The following is an 18211-nucleotide window of genomic DNA, read 5'->3' as shown; positions in this document are numbered from 1 at the left end:
TCCTCTGTTGTCATTTTTGAATAATATTTTTAGAAAGAAAAAAACAACTGCAGCCTCAAGCGGCACTTTGCCCGCCCCCCACCCCCCCCCCACCCCCAACGGCGGTATATAAGAAAATATTACACTAAAAGTATAGTTACGTTAATGAGGCGTTCATAATTACATCTGCATGATTTTCCATTCAATTCCTGCTCCTTTTTTCCATCTCATTTTGTCTCATTTTTCCCACGGTCCGTAAACGCAGCACCAACACACAGTGGAGTGTGAGGGCGTTAATGCAGCTGAAAAATGGCCCCAAATGAATGAGATCTATTTTGCTGCTAAGTAGACACATTGAATTAAGACTTCATTTCCAGCACTGCTCAAAGAACAACTGTCTTCCATTTTCTAGGCCGCTTTATTACCAGATTCAATTATCCCACACAAATTACATTTGAAATTCAGCAGCTACGCTTAATCAACTTACCTGCACGCGCTCGCACGCCGTTTGGAGGGCCTCATGATTTTCCCTGCAGCCATATAATAATAATAATTACAAAAAAAAAACGTCCTTACAGCACTTTCTTCATTTTGACCTTCAAGCTCGGCCGATTTAAGTATTTTTTTTTTCTCATTTAAGTTGTGCTTTTAGGTCTTCCCTGCACATTTTCTCCACTCCAGTTGACTTTTGTGAAATGAGCAAGTGACCTCACTCATCCTAATTTCTTGGTGCTTTGCTCCCATGAGGTGAAATGAGAGAGCGAAGAAGCTACCAAATAAATCCACTATACTACACGCCACAATAGAAAGGTTTTTATTAGGGATGTCCGATACTTGATACTCTCAATTTCCGATACCACAAATTGTTTATAGGGCGTAAAAGTTCTCTGAAATGAAATGCGTTAATTAGTGTAGTATTACCCAAACTTTTTATAGTCACGTTTTACCCCTGCGGACATTTGACCCCAAGCCATGGACCCCTCTAGTCCTACACACTATACATTTAACCATGATAAATAACAAAGCAAGATTCAAAAATAAATTAAGAGAAGCAGGGAAGTCACTTTCTAGTTGGAATGGCCATTTGGTCATTTTTAGCCTTGTGCGACTTATACTCCAGTGCGACTTATGTATGTTTTTTTCTACCTAATTATGCCTTTTTGGCCTTGTGCAATTTATACTCCCGAGCGACTTATGTATGTTTTTTTCTACCTAATTATGCATTTTTGGCCTTGTGAGACTTATACTCCAGTGCGACTTATGTATGTTTTTTTTCTACCTAATTATGCATTTTTGGCCTTGTGCGACTTATACTCTAATGCGACTTATGTATGTTTTTTTCTACCTAATTATGCATTTTTGGCCTTGTGCAATTTATACTCCCGAGCGACTTATGTATGTTTTTTTCTACCTAATTATGCATTTTTGGCCTTGTGAGACTTATACTCCAGTGCGACTTATGTATGTTTTTTTTCTACCTAATTATGCATTTTTGGCCTTGTGCGACTTATACTCTAATGCGACTTATGTATGTTTTTTTCTACCTAATTATGCATTTTTGGCTTTGTGCAACTTATACTCCAGTGCGACTTATGTATGTTTTTTTTCTACCTAATTATGCATTTTTGGCCTTGTGCGACTTATACTCTAATGCGACTTATGTATGTTTTTTTCTACCTAATTATGCATTTTTGGCTTTGTGCAACTTATACTCCAGTGCGACTTATGTATGTTTTTTTTCTACCTAATTATGCATTTTTGGCCTTGTGCAACTTATACTCCAGTGCGACTTATGTATGTTTTTTTTACCTAATTATGCCTTTTTGGCCTTGTGCGACTTATACTCCAGTGCGACTTATGTATGCTTTTTCTACCTGATTATGCGTTTTTGGCCTTTTGCTACTTATACTCCAGTGCGACTTATGTATGTTTTTTTTCTACCTAATTATGCCTTTTTGGTCTTGTGCGACTTATAATCCAGTGCGACTTATGTATGTTTTTTCTACCTGATTATGCGTTTTTTGCCTTTTGCTACTTATACTCCAGTGCGACTTATGTATGTTTTTTTTCTACCTAATTATGCATTTTTGGCCTTGTGCGACTTATACTCCAGTGCGACTTATGTATGTTTTTTTTCTACCTAATTATGCCTTTTTGGCCTTGTGGGACTTATACTCCAGTGCGACTTATGTATGTTTTTTTTCTACCTAATTATGCATTTTTGGCCTTGTGTGACTTATACTCCAGTGCGACTTATGTATGCTTTTTCTACCTGATTATGCGTTTTTGGCCTTTTGCTACTTATACTCCAGTGCGACTTATGTATGTTTTTTTTCTACCTAATTATGCCTTTTTGGTCTTGTGCGACTTATACTCCAGTGCGACTTATGTATGTTTTTTCTACCTGATTATGCGTTTTTTGCCTTTTGCTACTTATACTCCAGTGCGACTTATGTATGTTTTTTTTCTACCTAATTATGCATTTTTGGCCTTGTGCGACTTATACTCCAGTGCGACTTATGTATGTTTTTTTTCTACCTAATTATGCATTTTTGGCCTTGTGTGACTTATACTCCAGTGCGACTTATGTATGTTTTTTTTACCTAATTATGCATATTTGGCCTTGTGCGACTTATACTCCAGTGCGACTTATGTATGTTTTTTTCCACATAATTATGCGTTTTTGGGCTTGTGCGACTTATACTCCAGTGCGACTTATGTATGTTTTTTTTCTACCTAATTATGTCTTTTTGGCCTTGTGGGACTTATACTCCAGTGCGACTTATGTATGCTTTTTCTACCTGATTATGCGTTTTTGGCCTTTTGCTACTTATACTCCAGTGCGACTTATGTATGTTTTTTTTCTACCTAATTATGCATTTTTGGCCTTGTGCGACTTATACTCCAGTGCGACTTATGTATGTTTTTTTTCTACCTAATTATGCATTTTTGGCCTTGTGCGACTTATACTCTAATGCGACTTATGTATGTTTTTTTTGACCTAATTATGCATATTTGGCCTTGTGCGACTTATACTCCAGTGCGACTTATGTATGTTTTTTTCTTCTTTTTTTTGGCTTTGTGCAACTTATAGTCCAGAAAATCCGGTATATGTTATGTCCATCTACAATAGCACATTCATGATTTATGGTTCTCTATTACATTCCTTATTAGAATCCTTACTTGATTCAAGCCTTCATAGCACATGGATTGAAATCTAGCGTGTTGGAGATGAAAGAACATGTGATTCAGTCCAGCCAGCTTGTAGGCGAACTCATTGAAATTCCGCTTTTTAATTCTGCACAAATGTCAACCTCACAGCCTGGCAGGATATTGAAATAAATCCGTCGGTGGTCTAACAGAATCCAGCCATCTCCAGACTAGGAAGATCTACGGTGGATCCCCCCACTGACGAAGAAAGAGCCTGCTTTGCATGCGTGTGTGTGTGTCACCACGACGTGGCGTTGACAAATAGTCTCAAAGCAGTGAATCATCGCCGGAAAACTGGATTGGTTGTGGCTACTTAACACTGTTGTCACTGTATTATGAGTAATACTTGCTTTAAGTGTTTTGTCAACGCCGATGCAAAGTGACACTGTGGCAAGGACTTCATTTAGGGCCACCCCTTGGCAAACTATTGCTAAAATGACATTTTTACATCAATAATTTGGAGCTTATTCATTTATTCATGTATTTAAATTTCTTTTTTATTGTTTTTAATTTATTTATTTATTAGGATTATTAAATATGGACTCAAAAGAATGCCAAACACAGATCTATTTTAAGACAATGGGTTTTTTTTTTACCCCACACTAGTTGTAATACTGTAATATTTACTATAATTAGTATTTTACTTTCATATAATAATGAAATAATCAATAAATAAAATGTGTAACTTCTATCTATTATTCTAATATAAAAATAAAATAAAAATTAATGTTTAACAAATGTGATTTCTTTCATAAAAGTTTTGTATTTTACGGTGAACCTGTCGTTTTTTTTATTAAATATTAAGCTAAATATAGATAAAATGTTATTTATTTATTTAATAATAATTAATTATATTAATATAATTATAATAAATTTATTATATAATGATATAATTAACATATTTGTATTTTAATATTTATAATATTTATAGAGTATATAATAATTATAATATAAAAGTACATAGTAATCAATAAAATATGTAGTGAAAAATATTTTAAAGTGTTTAAATCATGCAATGTGACATAACAAAACAAATTAAATAATCAATGCCTGGGTCAAGCCATCGGCATCATAATAATATAAAAGGGCATGTATATTAATATAATAAAAAATGATCTAGAAAATAACAAATAATATAAATAATAATAGATTTTTGTATATTTTTTGTTTTTTAAAGAATTCATATCTGGTCTTCACTACTTGGGTGACAAAATTAATTATTAAATTTTTCTCGCAAAAGAGCATGCAAACATCAATTTCCCACAGGATGGAACGTGCAGGTCTGCTTTTAAAAAAATCCCAAATTGTGCGTTTTTTTTAAAAAGGTGTATGCATATATTGCGTTTATTGCAAAGGAGTAATGCTATCAGAGGAGCGGCGCGTCATTGGGACCATCAGCCTTAATGCATTTATGGTGTTATACATCAGCACCAGTCACCTCCTTCTGTTATGAATACATCACAACGGGCTATTATGCTAATGCGCTCTCTGCGGGAGGGAAACTCGCCGCGCGGCATAACTTAATAATAATGTGACGCTTATTCCTTCCACTGTGATCACCGAACACACCGCTGCCCCACAGGTTTGCATTTTGAGCAGGCCCGAGCGCTAACGCTAATAATAAGCATCAGCAAATAGTATTTATTCTGGGAGCGGCCCATTTGCTTGTGTCAACAGTGGGAAAAAAATCCATTAGGGCGTCCATGAAATGAAATACGTCATGTAAACGTCCTTTAATTGAAGTTAATTATAGATGGATGGATGCTGCTGTGTTTGATTAGCAAGTCATTTAGCGTGAGCGCCTTGTGTTTTTGATTGAGGTCAGTTTCTCATCAGGATTAGACTCCTCAATCCTGCTCCTTCCTGGAGATTTTAAAATGAGGGAACTGGAGTAAATATTATTTGAATAAAATACTCCGCAACTCTCAACTTGCCGACAGGTTAAGTCTTCATTTTTCTCCTCTTGGCTAACGTATTTCCTCTCTGACCACGCCTTTGCTGTTTACAAGCTCTGTTAACTTTATTTACTACACTACATTATTTATTACACATTTATTACACATCTATTACACATTTATTACACATTTTCATAATTTGTTGCACCTGTTAGAACATGTTAATAATTGCTGCGACAAGTTCTACTACTTCCTTTTTTTCTTTTTAGGACTTTTTAGGAGTTTAACTCCAATAATCCCTCATTTATCACGTTCACACTATAGGATTTTGAATTTATAAATGGAATATTTTTAGAATTTGAGCATAAAAACCTTCTAAATGTGTTTTTTTAAACATTAGTAGAGCCCTCTGTACATTAAATAACACCCCTATAGTCACATTTGCACTTACATACTACCCAATATGGTAGACGTCCGGAGATCTTGTTATTTACAAGATCTGTTAACTTTATTATTACACATTTTCATAATTTGTTGCACCTGTTAGAACATATTAATAATTGCTGCGACAAGGTTGAACAAGTTCTGCTTCTTCCTTTTTTCTTTGTAGGACTTTTTAGGAGTTCAACTCCAATAATCCCTCATTTATCACATTCACACTACATATAGGATTTTGAATTTATAAATGGAATATTTTCAGACTTTGAGCAAAAAAACCTGTTTACGACCTTCTAAATTTGTTTTTTTTAACATTAATAGAGCCCTCTGTACATTAAATAACACCCCTATAGTCACATTTGTACTTGTACTACCCATTATAGTAAACACAATAAGTGAAAGTAAGATGCATGCACGTGTGTGTTGCTTTAAATGTGTTGTAATAATAATAATAATAATAATAGAATAATACAAAAATAATGAAAATAAATAAGACACTAGGTGTGTTGTGTATTAGCTCAGCTGGCTAGTGGAGCCGAGTAAAGGGCGGACAGGAAGTGATGTGCAGAGTTCAGTGTAACTTGTCTGTTGGTGTGGTGATCAAGTCTGGTGCTTGTGTGTCTCTCTGGACACTACAGTAACATTACTGACATCTTTGAATGCATCTTCTGAATGCCTTATGTTTGTATTTTAGTTTATTTATGCATTTTTATGCTTGGAAATGCTTAATTCAGGCAAAAATATGCTTTACATTTTAATTTTAATAATATATATATATTTAAAACCAATAATAGGTGGTATTCAATGAGGAAAGAGTATGATTTATTAATAAATATTTGAGGCGGGGGATTGCCGTAAATCCTGACTGACTGATGCCAACCCATCTACAGTGGAAACATGTTTATTTTCCTTGTCAAGCCAATAAATGCACCCAACTAAAGATTCATCAGCTATTTTGATGGCTGCGTTTGCCTCGGCCCCGGCCCAGCACGTTGTCTCCTGTGACATTGTTTTTTTTGTGCTGCATATTTGGAACTTGATTGAATGGAATTGGTTTCTATTAGGGGAACAGGACGGCGGCGTCTGGATGATGCAGGAAGGTCGTGCGGTTGTGAGAGACCCTTTTATTAGGACGGGTACACGGCTAAATATTTGGAATGAACAATTTATTGTTTGTGTTTTACTTTGAACATGAATGGCTTTGAATCCTCAGTTGGCTCAGGTAATGGGGTGGCTGTCTTCAGATCAGGGGTGTCACTAGGTTCCGAGGACAGGGGGGGCTTAGCCTCCTGGAGATGCACAGGATATGAATGAATGTAGTAGACATTCAAAAAAAAAATTCAAAACAACAAACAAGAACCGGGATATAAGTTTCCCACTTTTGGACAGATTTAGTAGAGATACTCCATTTTTTTAGGCCACCATTAAATAAAAGTAAAGTAAAGTAAAGTACACACAATCTACACTGCAAAACCGCTGCTCAAGCTCTGCAACCATTCTGTCCAATGGACAGTGATCAATGATATAATAATCATTATTATATTATTCATTAGCCTATTATTATTACTATCATCATTCTTCTTCTTCTGATTATTACTATTACTACTACTAGTAGTAGTACGCTAGTATTAGCCTGCTTATTGGCTTGCTTATTAGCCTGCTTTTGCCATATTATATGAAATTTGTCAGAGATTTTTTTTGTAAAAAATAAAAAATCAATAAAAAATACCAAATTATTTAGGGGGCTTAAGAACATTTTAGGGGGGGATTCAGCCCTAAAACCACTAAAATCTTATTAGACTGATTTTGCCCTACTATATGAAATTTTATATGAGATTTTTTTTTTGTAAAAAAAAAAAAACTAAGAATAGGTGGTATTTTTTTGTAAAAAAAAATCAATAAAAAATATCAAATTATTTAGGGGGACTTAAGAACATTTTAGGGGGGGATTCAGCCCTAAAACTGGTAAAATATTATTAGCCTGCTTTTGTCCTATTATATGAAATTTTTATATGAGATTTTATATTACAATTTTTTTACATTTTTTTTAATTCAATAAAAAATATGAAATTATTTAGGGGAACTTAAGAACATTTTGGGTGGATTCAGCCCTAAAAGTCCTAAAATCTTATTAGCCTGCTTTTGCCCTATTATATGACATTTTTTAATGAGATTATTATTTTTATTATATTATTTTATTTCATTATATCATATTATTTAAAATTTGTAAATTATTATTATTTATTCAAAATTATTTACATTATTTGTGCAATTTACTGTTTACACTGTACATTGTTGTTCATATTTGATGTAATCTATTTATTCGACACATTTTTATTTATTATTTGTTATTATACGGGAGCCAGGCAACGACATTTCGTTGGCAATTTCACTGCTGTGTTATTGTCTGTCTATCCATCCATCCATCCATCCATCTAATGCAATTTTAGAAATATGAGTCATGATTTCATTTTAAAAAACAAATTTCATAATTTTTGCATGATTATGTTGTTTTTTGCAAGCTGCAACCCATCCCATACTGTATTTTTCCGATTTTTCTTCCCTGGTATATACTGTATGTTTATTTATTTAGGTACTGATCGTAATCTATATTACGAATAAATATTTAAAATTTAATAAAAAATTATATTTTAATACTGAAACATAATCATTTTATTAGGTACCAATGTGTTTTTGCTCTTGGTCAAAGCAAGAACCCAACCTGACGACCGTGTGCGATGCACCCCACCTTGACTCTCCATCATCGGGACCGTTGTAGATTCATTAGCAAGGTTACCGCTTAGTTCAATCAAATAAAATTCCCCAGATGTTTTATTTAGCGGCGGCTGTATAATTCATTGTAAAAATGGTGGGCTGCACAGACAAAGTAGGACAATGAGATGAAAGGCAAAACAAAGATGGCCTACATTCAGGTCTTTGTGTCTTTTGGTCGTCTTCTGTTGAGCAAAGTGACAACTTAAAAGTTGATTTGTTTTCTCGTCTTTGGCCTCACCTGACAATCCCAACACGCCCTCACACTTCCCACATTGATTCCGGTGTGCCTTGCCTGGAGCCAGGTGAGGAGTGGAGGGGGATTCAAAGCGGCTCAGAGGGGGGCAGGGGCCAAGGGCGTGTTGCCCACACTGCTCAGCAGAGCACAGGGGTTGCATTAATTAGCACGTCGGGGGGGGGGGGGGGGCTCTTTCTGTCGGTCTTGAGATGGTCTTGTGGGAGGGAGATGGGGGGGGCTCGAGGTTCTTCTTTTTCATGGAGTGCAAGGTTAAGTTGTCTTCTTCTTGCCACCCTGACACTGACATACACACACTCCCATCCCATCACATGTGTATTATCTATTCAAGTCTTTTCACAGGATATGCTAATTAACTGAAGCATCGGGAACGAATATTGCGGATTCATAGTCGGTCTCCTGCTTTGGTTTTATTTGGAATCTTTTCGCTTGGTAACTGTACATCTCAAAACAGGCCAAGAAAAAATATGAATGACGTTAGGACGCATGCAAAGTCCACACAGATGCTTGAGCGGGAATCGAACCTGGGTATCCTGACTCGATCACCGTGCATCTACATCTACGCAGCACTGAGTCCTGTGAAATGGCCTTTCACTCAGCTGTAGTAGTGCAGTAATCTGTTTTAACAATGTTTTAACAAGGATACAAAAACGCTACAGTACAGCGGAATTAACATTTGAATAAAAGCTTGATGGTTGCACGGTGACCGTGCCTTTTTGTCCTGGCGCTGTTCCGCTGTACTGTAGCATTTTTGTATCATTGTAATGCAGTAATCGGTTCTAACAACAGTGGAACAAGGATACAAAAACTCTACAGAACAGCGGAACAGCACCATTGAATTTTAATCATCAACCTCCAGATCTGACAGAAGAATATTAAGTCACTCCCGCATACTTTCACTCCTGTGACCGTGTCTTTTTGTCCTGGTGCTGTACCGCTGTACTGTAGCATTTTTGTATCCTTGTAGTGCAGTAATCTGTTCTAACAATGTTTGAACAAGGACACAGAAACGCATGCTTTCACACCTGTGACCGTGCCTTTTTTGTCCTGGTGCTGTTCCGCTGTACTGTAGTGTTTTTTTTTTGTATCCTTGTAGTGCAGTAATCTGTTCTAACAACGTTTGAACAGGGACACAAAAACGCATGCTTTCACTCCTGTGACCGTGCCTTTTTGTCCTGGTGCTGTTCCGCTGTACTGTAGTGTTTTTGTATCCTTGTTAAAACATTGTTAAAACAGATTACTGCACTACTCTTCCTGTTGTATGATTTGTATATTATCCAAGTGCTTCTCAAATAGGGATCGAAATAGGGATAGAACAGATTACTGCACTACTGTAGCGTTTTTGTATCCTTGTAGTGCAGTAATCGGTTTTAAACGTTTGAACAAGGACAAAAAAAACACGTGCTTTCACTCCTGTGGCCGTGCCTTTTTGTTCTGGTGCTGTTCCGCTGCACTGTAGTGTTTTTGTATCCTTATTAAACATTGTTAAAACAGAGTACTGCACTACTCTTGCTGTTGTATGATTTGTATGTTATCCCAGTGCTTCTCAAATAGGGATCGGGCTCCCCTGGGAGGGGGTTGTGGGGAACTATTGGGAGGGCGTAAGAGTACTGTATTACTTTATTACTCCAAATCACCACCCAATAAGGAAGAAATGGTAATACCACAGAGTAGTAATAAGGAAAGTGGTCGGTAGTTCCTTATTTACATAATAAGTTATTTGTGTGATATCAGCTGACTGAAAGGCCATTTCACAGGACTCGGTGCTGCGTCGATGTTTCCAGCCGCTACACTTGACCATGAAGCACCACTGAAGCATCAGCGAGGCGACACATTTGAGTTTGATGAAAAATATTCCAGGTGGTTTCCCACGGTCGTACTAATAAACTGTTTCCTCTCCTGTCTTCTTGTTTTCCCTCTGCTTGGTCCGCCGCTCCATCACGTCTTCATGACGCCCCGCAGGTAAGTGCATTCTTGTTGCTTAACAAAATCACACGTGCATGTGTTCCGACACGAGCTGTACTGCAGCTATGTAGGCCACAGGATACTGCTGCTGCATGATTGTTTAATGTGCGCAGGCTTTGAAATGACAATGAGCTGTGTTGTGATTTGAGGGAAGGAGATAAAAACAAAACCAAAAAAAAAAGAAAAAGAAAATCATAAAACAGGTTGAGGATGAGTTCCACAAGGCTGTTTGTTTGCGGAGAAAATGCATAATAGATATGCAAAATGCATCCCCGTGCACCGTGCAGCACAGTGGAGAACATTTGAGGGAAGGAAATGGGTAGCGTGCTTACTTTCATCTGTTTGAAGAGATCAAGGCTATTGTGTGCTCCCCCAGGAGGGAGTCGACTCTTTGGAGGACATTTTTGTGAATTGTTGGTGGTTTGAGTGAGTTGCAGTGGTGAGGGGGGATACTTGGAAGGACGTTGCTGTCGGTGTGGTGTAGGTGAAGTTCATCGTGTCGCACAACACCTCTGCATTTTACCTAAAAAAAAAAATAAAAAAAAATACGCAGAGCAGTTTAGATTTCATCAAAAGCTTCTAAAATATGCTTCTGAAGCGCACCATTGTCAGACACTTCCAGTGCATTTTCTCGTTCATGGGTATCATTTCTGCAGGTTTTTCTGCAATATCTAATATTTTTATGGTTAATTTGACACCAGTGGCGCCCCCTCTTGTCGGACATTTTATAACTAGTCATAACTAGGGGTGTCCAATATTGGCCTTTTTGCTAAATTGATTTGATTAACCTTTATTTAACTAGGTAGAAAACCCATTGAGATCGAGATCTCTTTTGGCATATGCAAGAACTGATGCAAGTTTAGGGGCGGTCCGGGTCTGTTTTCAAGGATTCTTTAACATTGCGAGACTTTTCGCCATTTGTGTATATACGTATTTTCTGGACTATAAGTCGCTCCGGACACAATCAGTAACTGTTACATTTGTTCACTTCCTGCTTTCTTAATTTAATTTAATTTAATTTACTTTAATTTAATTTTATTTTATTTTATTTTATTTTATTTTATTTTATTTTATTTTATTTTATTTTATTTTATTTTATTTTATTTTATTTTATTTTATTTTATTTTATTTTATTTTATTTTCATAATAAGTGTCAATATAGTGATATATATAGCACATCATGACTGGTTCAAGACTCTTCATCCTTGTATTTAGCAAACATCAACTGCTTGTATTGTTTCTTGAATTGGCTCATCGTTGTGCATTGTTTGATTTCCTTACTCAATCCATTCCATAGTTTGATTCCACATACTGAAATGCTATGGCTAGCATAACGTAGTCCTAGCATAGAAGTGTTTCAAATGTACTTCTTCCCTGAGATCATATTTCTCCTCTCTTGTAGAGAAGTATTGGATGACATTTTTAGCTAATTGCTTATTTTTAGCCTTATGCATTATTTTAGCTGTTTGAAGATGAACTATATCAGCAAGTTGAAGTATTTGTCATTTTTGAAATAAGGAGTTAGTATGTTCTCTGTAGGCGGCATTATGAATTATCCTTACTGACCTTTTTTGCCATTGTGGCCAGTAGTGCAAATTATTGTCCAATTATTCAACTACCAAACTATCCTGAATGTGTCTGACGTAGGGGAATACATTGTGGTCAAATTTTCGACTACTTTTTAGTAGCCTCCTGCAATGAATCGTGTGAATTCCAGAGGTCCAGCTTTTTTTCCTTCTCGCCAACAACAACAAAAATGAGATTTGTCCGACACAAAGTGGCTTCAAAAGTAATTTGGTGCATCATTGTGGAGTCGTGAACGCGAGCCGATGCGCCGCTCTGTTGCTATGTGATGTCCCTTCCAGCTCGTCATCCTTTTGAATCCCCGCCCTTAACACCCGCATCGCCACATCTCGCTTGTTTATTCCATCCCTGGCGCCATCTGGGATTTTGACAGGGCAGTCACATGACACATGAGCTGCCAGCGTGTTGTCACCACATCTCTGTCACACCGGAGACTTCCGACTTGTTTGCCGCCACCGCCGTAGTGTTGGTCCCACGTGTATCCGTGCCTATGCCGGGGGATTTATTAGTAGGTCACAATCCTACACTTTCTTGGTAGTACCATGCAATACATACTTTATTTTCTGGACTATAAGTCGCTCCGGAGTATAAGTCGCACAAGGCCAAAAATGCATAATTTGGTAGAAAAAAAACATACATAAGTCGCACTGGAGTATAAGTCGCATTTTTTGCGGGTAATTTATATTACAAACTACTTGTTTGTAAAATACTACGGATTTTCTGGAGTATAAGTCACACAAGGCAAAAAATGCATAATTAGGTAGAAGAAAAAACATACATAAGTCACTCTGGAGTATAAGTCGCACAAGGCCAAAAATGCATAATTAGGTAGAAGAAAAAACATACATAAGTCACTCTGGAGTATAAGTCGCACAAGGCCAAAAATGCATAATTAGGTAGAAGAAAAAACATACATAAGTCGCACTGGAGTATAAGTCGCACAAGGCAAAAAATGCATAATTAGGTAGAAGAAAAAACATACATAAGTCACTCTGGAGTATAAGTCGCACAAGGCCAAAAATGCATAATTAGGTAGAAGAAAAAACATACATAAGTCACTCTGGAGTATAAGTCGCACAAGGCCAAAAATGCATAATTAGGTAGAAGAAAAAACATACATAAGTCGCACTGGAGTATAAGTCGCACAAGGCAAAAAATGCATAATTAGCTAGAAAAAAAACATACATAAGTCACTCTGGAGTATAAGTCGCACAAGGCCAAAAATGCATAATTAGGTAGAAGAAAAAACATACATAAGTCGCACTGGAGTATAAGTCGCACAAGGCCAAAAATGCATAATTAGGTAGAAAAAAACATACATAAGTCGCACTGGAGTATAAGTCGCACAAGGCAAAAAATGCATAATTAGCTAGAAAAAAAACATACATAAGTCACTCTGGAGTATAAGTCGCACAAGGCCAAAAATGCATAATTAGGTAGAAGAAAAAACATACATAAGTCGCACTGGAGTATAAGTCGCACAAGGCAAAAAATGCATAATTAGCTAGAAAAAAAACATACATAAGTCACTCTGGAGTATAAGTCGCACAAGGCCAAAAATGCATAATTAGGTAGAAAAAAACATACATAAGTCGCACTGGAGTATAAGTCGCACAAGGCCAAAAATGCATAATTAGGTAGAAAAAAACATACATAAGTCGCACTGGAGTATAAGTGCCATTTTTTGTGGGTAATTTATTTGAACTACTTAACCAAAACAGACATTAGGTCCTCTTGGAAGGCAAGTTGTAACAATAAAAGAATAGAGAACAGGCTGAATAGGTGTAAGATATGCTAACACAATGCTTATTCAGCTACACAAAAAATAAACATGAACACAAAAGGTGTCCAGTGTTTATGTAACATAAACCCTTTTTTCATTTATAAGTCGCTCTGGAGTATAAGTCGCAGGAACAGCCAACCTATGAAAAAAAGTGCGATTTATAATCCGGAAAATACGGTATTTCTGATTCTTAATTAACGTCCACTGCACATAAAAGGGTGAAAATTACTCAAAAGATGCATCCCTCCTGTGTTTGAGCCCCCTAAGTTGTATGGACTGGAAATTTCTCTCACAGCTACCCAAACACAGACAGTAAATATAGGGTATTTTTTTGCCCAAAATTGCTCAAATCGCCCCCAACATGTGCAAAATTTCAGCAACATATGTTGAAAAATATGGTCGGTATCAAGCGAAATGTCTTTGGAGGGGCGGGACTTTTGTTTAATGATGTATCATGTATGCTAGCATGTACTCCAAAGCATTTTGACCCCAATCCATAGGGAATGCCATAATTTGTACAGTCGAAGCTGGGTTTTCCTTATTAATTGGTTCCAAAAGGTCAGACGAAAACCAAAGCGTGTGAAAGCTGAAGTCATCTTTCCATATTTTAGGACATCATGGAAATTTTATTTAGCCTTCCAAGACACCCAAAAATGCTTTTACTTGTACAATAATTATCAACGACAAATGATTGGAACTTATTCAATAGTCTTTCTCACCTTCTTTATCAAACTGCTGGCACACACAACTTCCTTTGGCCTCATTTTGAAGTCGCACTCGATAAAAAAATTGAATCAACAATGCTTTGTTTGGGGACGTGATTTTGCGGACTAGTTTATGGACTACTTTATTCCATGCTGTTATATTTTAGGCTTAGCCAAATACTGTTGCTTTGTGTATTTCAGTCTAATAGCCTCCCCATGGAGGAATTAGAAACGGCTATCAAGTTGGCAAAGAATAACAAAGCCACTGGATCTGAAACAATCAAAGCAGGTGGTGAACCGATGAAGAACATCCTGGGAGAACTGTTCAACTGTTCAACCATGCATGGGAAAGCAGGGACAGTACCAGAACCGGTCTATAATCTGAACCCTGTAAGACCAGGGTGAGGAACCGTAGACCAGATTGCAGCTTTGAGACCATTCTTTCAGAAAACCATTAGCCACGTATACATGGACATGGTATCACGTGATGTTGATGTTTACGTTTTACTGGGCATGCCCCATTGACTATTCTGGTTGATTATAGTGGCGCATGTAGACAAGAGATTGGAATATTCCTTTCCATGGATACCACTGCTTTCGGAAAGATTCCATTCGGAAAGAGAAAAACTCCTCATGTAAACGTGGCTACTGACTAGCATAGCAGTTTTCTTGACCAGCACAGCCTTGCTTATTGTCATCGAGAGCACTTAACGACTTAAGCAATCGCCAAATTCCCCAAGCAACCTGAATGCCTCTTGAAAGAAAGGGATTTCCCAAAGATGTCAGAGTGTGTATTTACACGACTGTTCTAATGGCCGTGCTACTCTACTAGAGTGAGACACGGGCGCTGACACCGACAATAAAAAGCAAACTCCGAGTCGCAGAGACGAGGGTGCTCAGATTTATTCATGGGGTTACAAGGAGAGTCTGAATTAGAAATGAAAAAAATCAGACACTGCCTCGCTGTGGAACCATTACTGTCCATCACCGCGGGAAACCAACCGGAATGGTTTGGATATGTACTGAAGATGCCAGACGCCCAAAGAATGTACAAGTTGAAGGCCAATCATAGACGGCCTTTGGTTAGGCAGAGAAAGACCGAATCAAAGAAAGATGTTTTGATTTGAGAATCGATTCGTCACTATTCATCATGGAGGAGGTGCATGTTGTTGCGGGGTGGAGTTGAGTCCGACGACAACAATGAATGACTTCTGGTAGGCTAGTGTTGCAATGGGAGTTGCACGGTGTTCGAGTGGTTAGCGCGGACCTCACAGTGAGGAGACCCGAGTTCAATCCCACCCTCGGCCATCTCTGTGTGGAGTTAGCATGATTTTCCCCGGGTGCTCCGGTTTCCTCCCACATTCCAAAAACATGCTAGGTTAATTAGCCACTCCAAATTGTCCATAGGTATGAATGTGAGTGTGAATGGTTGTTTGTCTATATGTGCCCTGTGATTGGCTGGCCACCAGTCCAGGGTGTACCCCGCCTCTCGCCCCAAGACAGCTGGGATAGGCTCCAGCACCCACCGCAACCCTCGTGAGGATAAGCGGTAGAAAATGAATGAATGAATAACAACTGCTTTTTGAGGTTTGCCTTGTTTTCAACTACTTAATGTCTTTATTCAACACACCATGCACACTCGCACACTTTGCATTTTTGGTCTTTCTTTTATTTGTATGTGTTATTTTTGTAAACGGTTGGTATTTGGACAAATAAATGGCCCCATTGGGATCTAAACGGACACTTTCTTGCCTGATTAAAAAAAAAATCACCTCCTATTTTGGTATGTGACAAAAAAAAACAAAAATAATAAAAAATTAAAAAACAAAAATAACTTAAAACCTAAACTTAATTTTAAAAAACAAAGATGTTTTTTTTGTATGGTCATTGTACGGTCATATCCCCTCCTACTTTGGTACGGGACAAAATATATATATATATATATATATATATATATATATATATATATAACAACTTTAAACTATATTAGGAAAGCAGGAAGTGAACAAATGTAACAGTTACAGTTACTCAGTTGTAATCTGATGCATGTTCAAATGAAATAAAACCATTACCATTACCATAGTATAGTATGGACATGGAAGTATGTACGTAGTACTTAGTATGCGGTTTGGAACCCAGCCATTGTTTTTGTCTTTATGTGCGCTGTGATTGGCTGGCCACCAGTCCAGGGTGTACGAAGACAGCTGGGATAGGCTCCAGCACCAGTGCAACCCTCGTGAGGATGAGCGGTAAAAAATGAATGACTGGAGTTCATAGTCTGCAAGTCGCTTGGCTCAAAAACAGGAAAGTAGCTTTTTAAATGGCTAAACCTGCAAACCATTGTAGGATTTAATGGGGGGGGGGGCTGCTGCTTTTTTGATGACGCAACCCTTTCTTAACCTGAGAAAATCATTATTATTGACTTTTTTTTTGTGGCTTGCTAGCGTGTGTCTATCAAAATCCCCCATCATCCCAAATCAGGCGATGGGATCCGTGTGAGGAGGAAATGCAGCAGTGCAGCACATGCACACGGTGAGCACCTCCTTATTGTATTCACACGGGAGACAGTGACATTTCCACAGACAGACAGCCAGGCAAAAAGGGGGGGATTAGAAAAGAAGCAATTTATATGCAAAGGGAAGCTTTAAATGTCCTAAAAAGGCTGCACCTATGCATAATAAAACATTGTCTCATGACACTTCTCTCCAGATTTTTGTAGGCAAAAGTGCCAGAATTGCTCGAGTACGCGGCGTTATGGAATTCCGTGCTGCAGCCATGTCATCCATTCCCCCGGATGAGAACAATGCCTGCATGTGAACGCAACAAATTTCCCAAAGAGGATGAATTTCAACACATTTTTCTCACCTGGCAACGCATCAGTCATCCTCGCCCGCCCGCCCGTCCGCTGCGCCGCCACCGCCCTCGTCTCTGATTAAACAGGAGAATTAATAATGGGGGGGTTGTCTGAGGAGAAAAAAATGGAGGCCAAGCTGTACACTTGAACATGAAATTACCGTAAAGTATCGATGGGGAGATTGTGTCAGAGCGGATTTGCTGCAGAACAACAATAGAAGCGATAGAAGAGTAGCTGGTGGCTACACAGTGAAAAATACTGAAGTTGGGATAGCAGTGACATTGGGAAGTAGTAAGACTCAATTGTGATTATTTCATTTTAGGTATATTTAAGAATATTTTTATCTTTTCTTTCACATACTTTTATTTTTCAATACTATAACTATAAGTTCATATATTACGTGCGGAGTTCCCCAGGGGTCAATACTGGGGCCAAAACTGTTCAACTTGTACATCAATGATATCTCCAAAGTTACGAAAGACTTAAAGCTGGTATTATTTGCGGATGATACCACTGCTTTTTGTTCTGGAGGGAGTACAGACGAATCATTAGAAAGGTCAGAGAAGAAATGGTGACACTAAAAAGATGCTTTGATGATAATAGATTGTGAACCTAAATAAAACTAAAATCATGCTGTTTGCTAACAGCAGAAAGGACACGCACCAGAAAATACAAATAGACGGTGTAGACATTGAAAGGGTGAATGAAAATACATTTCTCGGGGTCACAACAGATGAAAATATGAGCTGGAAACCTCATATTACAAATATA

The 18211-nt window shown here is 37.6% G+C and overlaps 1 protein-coding gene across 2 annotated transcripts in view; it reads left to right on the top strand.

Moving 5' to 3' along the window:
* chst8 (carbohydrate (N-acetylgalactosamine 4-0) sulfotransferase 8) overlaps positions 1 to 18211 on the top strand; it is a 203602-nt gene that overhangs the window by 97000 nt on the left and 88391 nt on the right. Inside the window, exon 1 of one of the 2 annotated variants that reach the window (XM_078795642.1) lies at positions 16677 to 17118. The exons of the other annotated variant lie outside the window; for it this stretch is intronic. Within the exon in view, the coding sequence (XP_078651768.1) occupies positions 17110 to 17118 (9 nt within the window). The 5' untranslated portion in view covers positions 16677 to 17109. Of the gene's footprint in view, positions 1 to 16676; positions 17119 to 18211 lie in introns of those variants that run through there. 2 annotated transcript variants of the gene reach the window in all.

Source organism: Doryrhamphus excisus, linkage group LG13 (assembly GCF_037039965.1).
Source record: "Doryrhamphus excisus strain RoL-2023G ecotype Guam linkage group LG13, RoL_Dexc_Guam_v1.1, whole genome shotgun sequence".
NCBI classification, from domain to species: Eukaryota; Metazoa; Chordata; class Actinopteri; order Syngnathiformes; family Syngnathidae; genus Doryrhamphus; species Doryrhamphus excisus.
The sequence above is the reverse complement of the archived record's forward strand: the minus strand, read 5'-3'. Positions and strand labels throughout refer to the sequence as shown.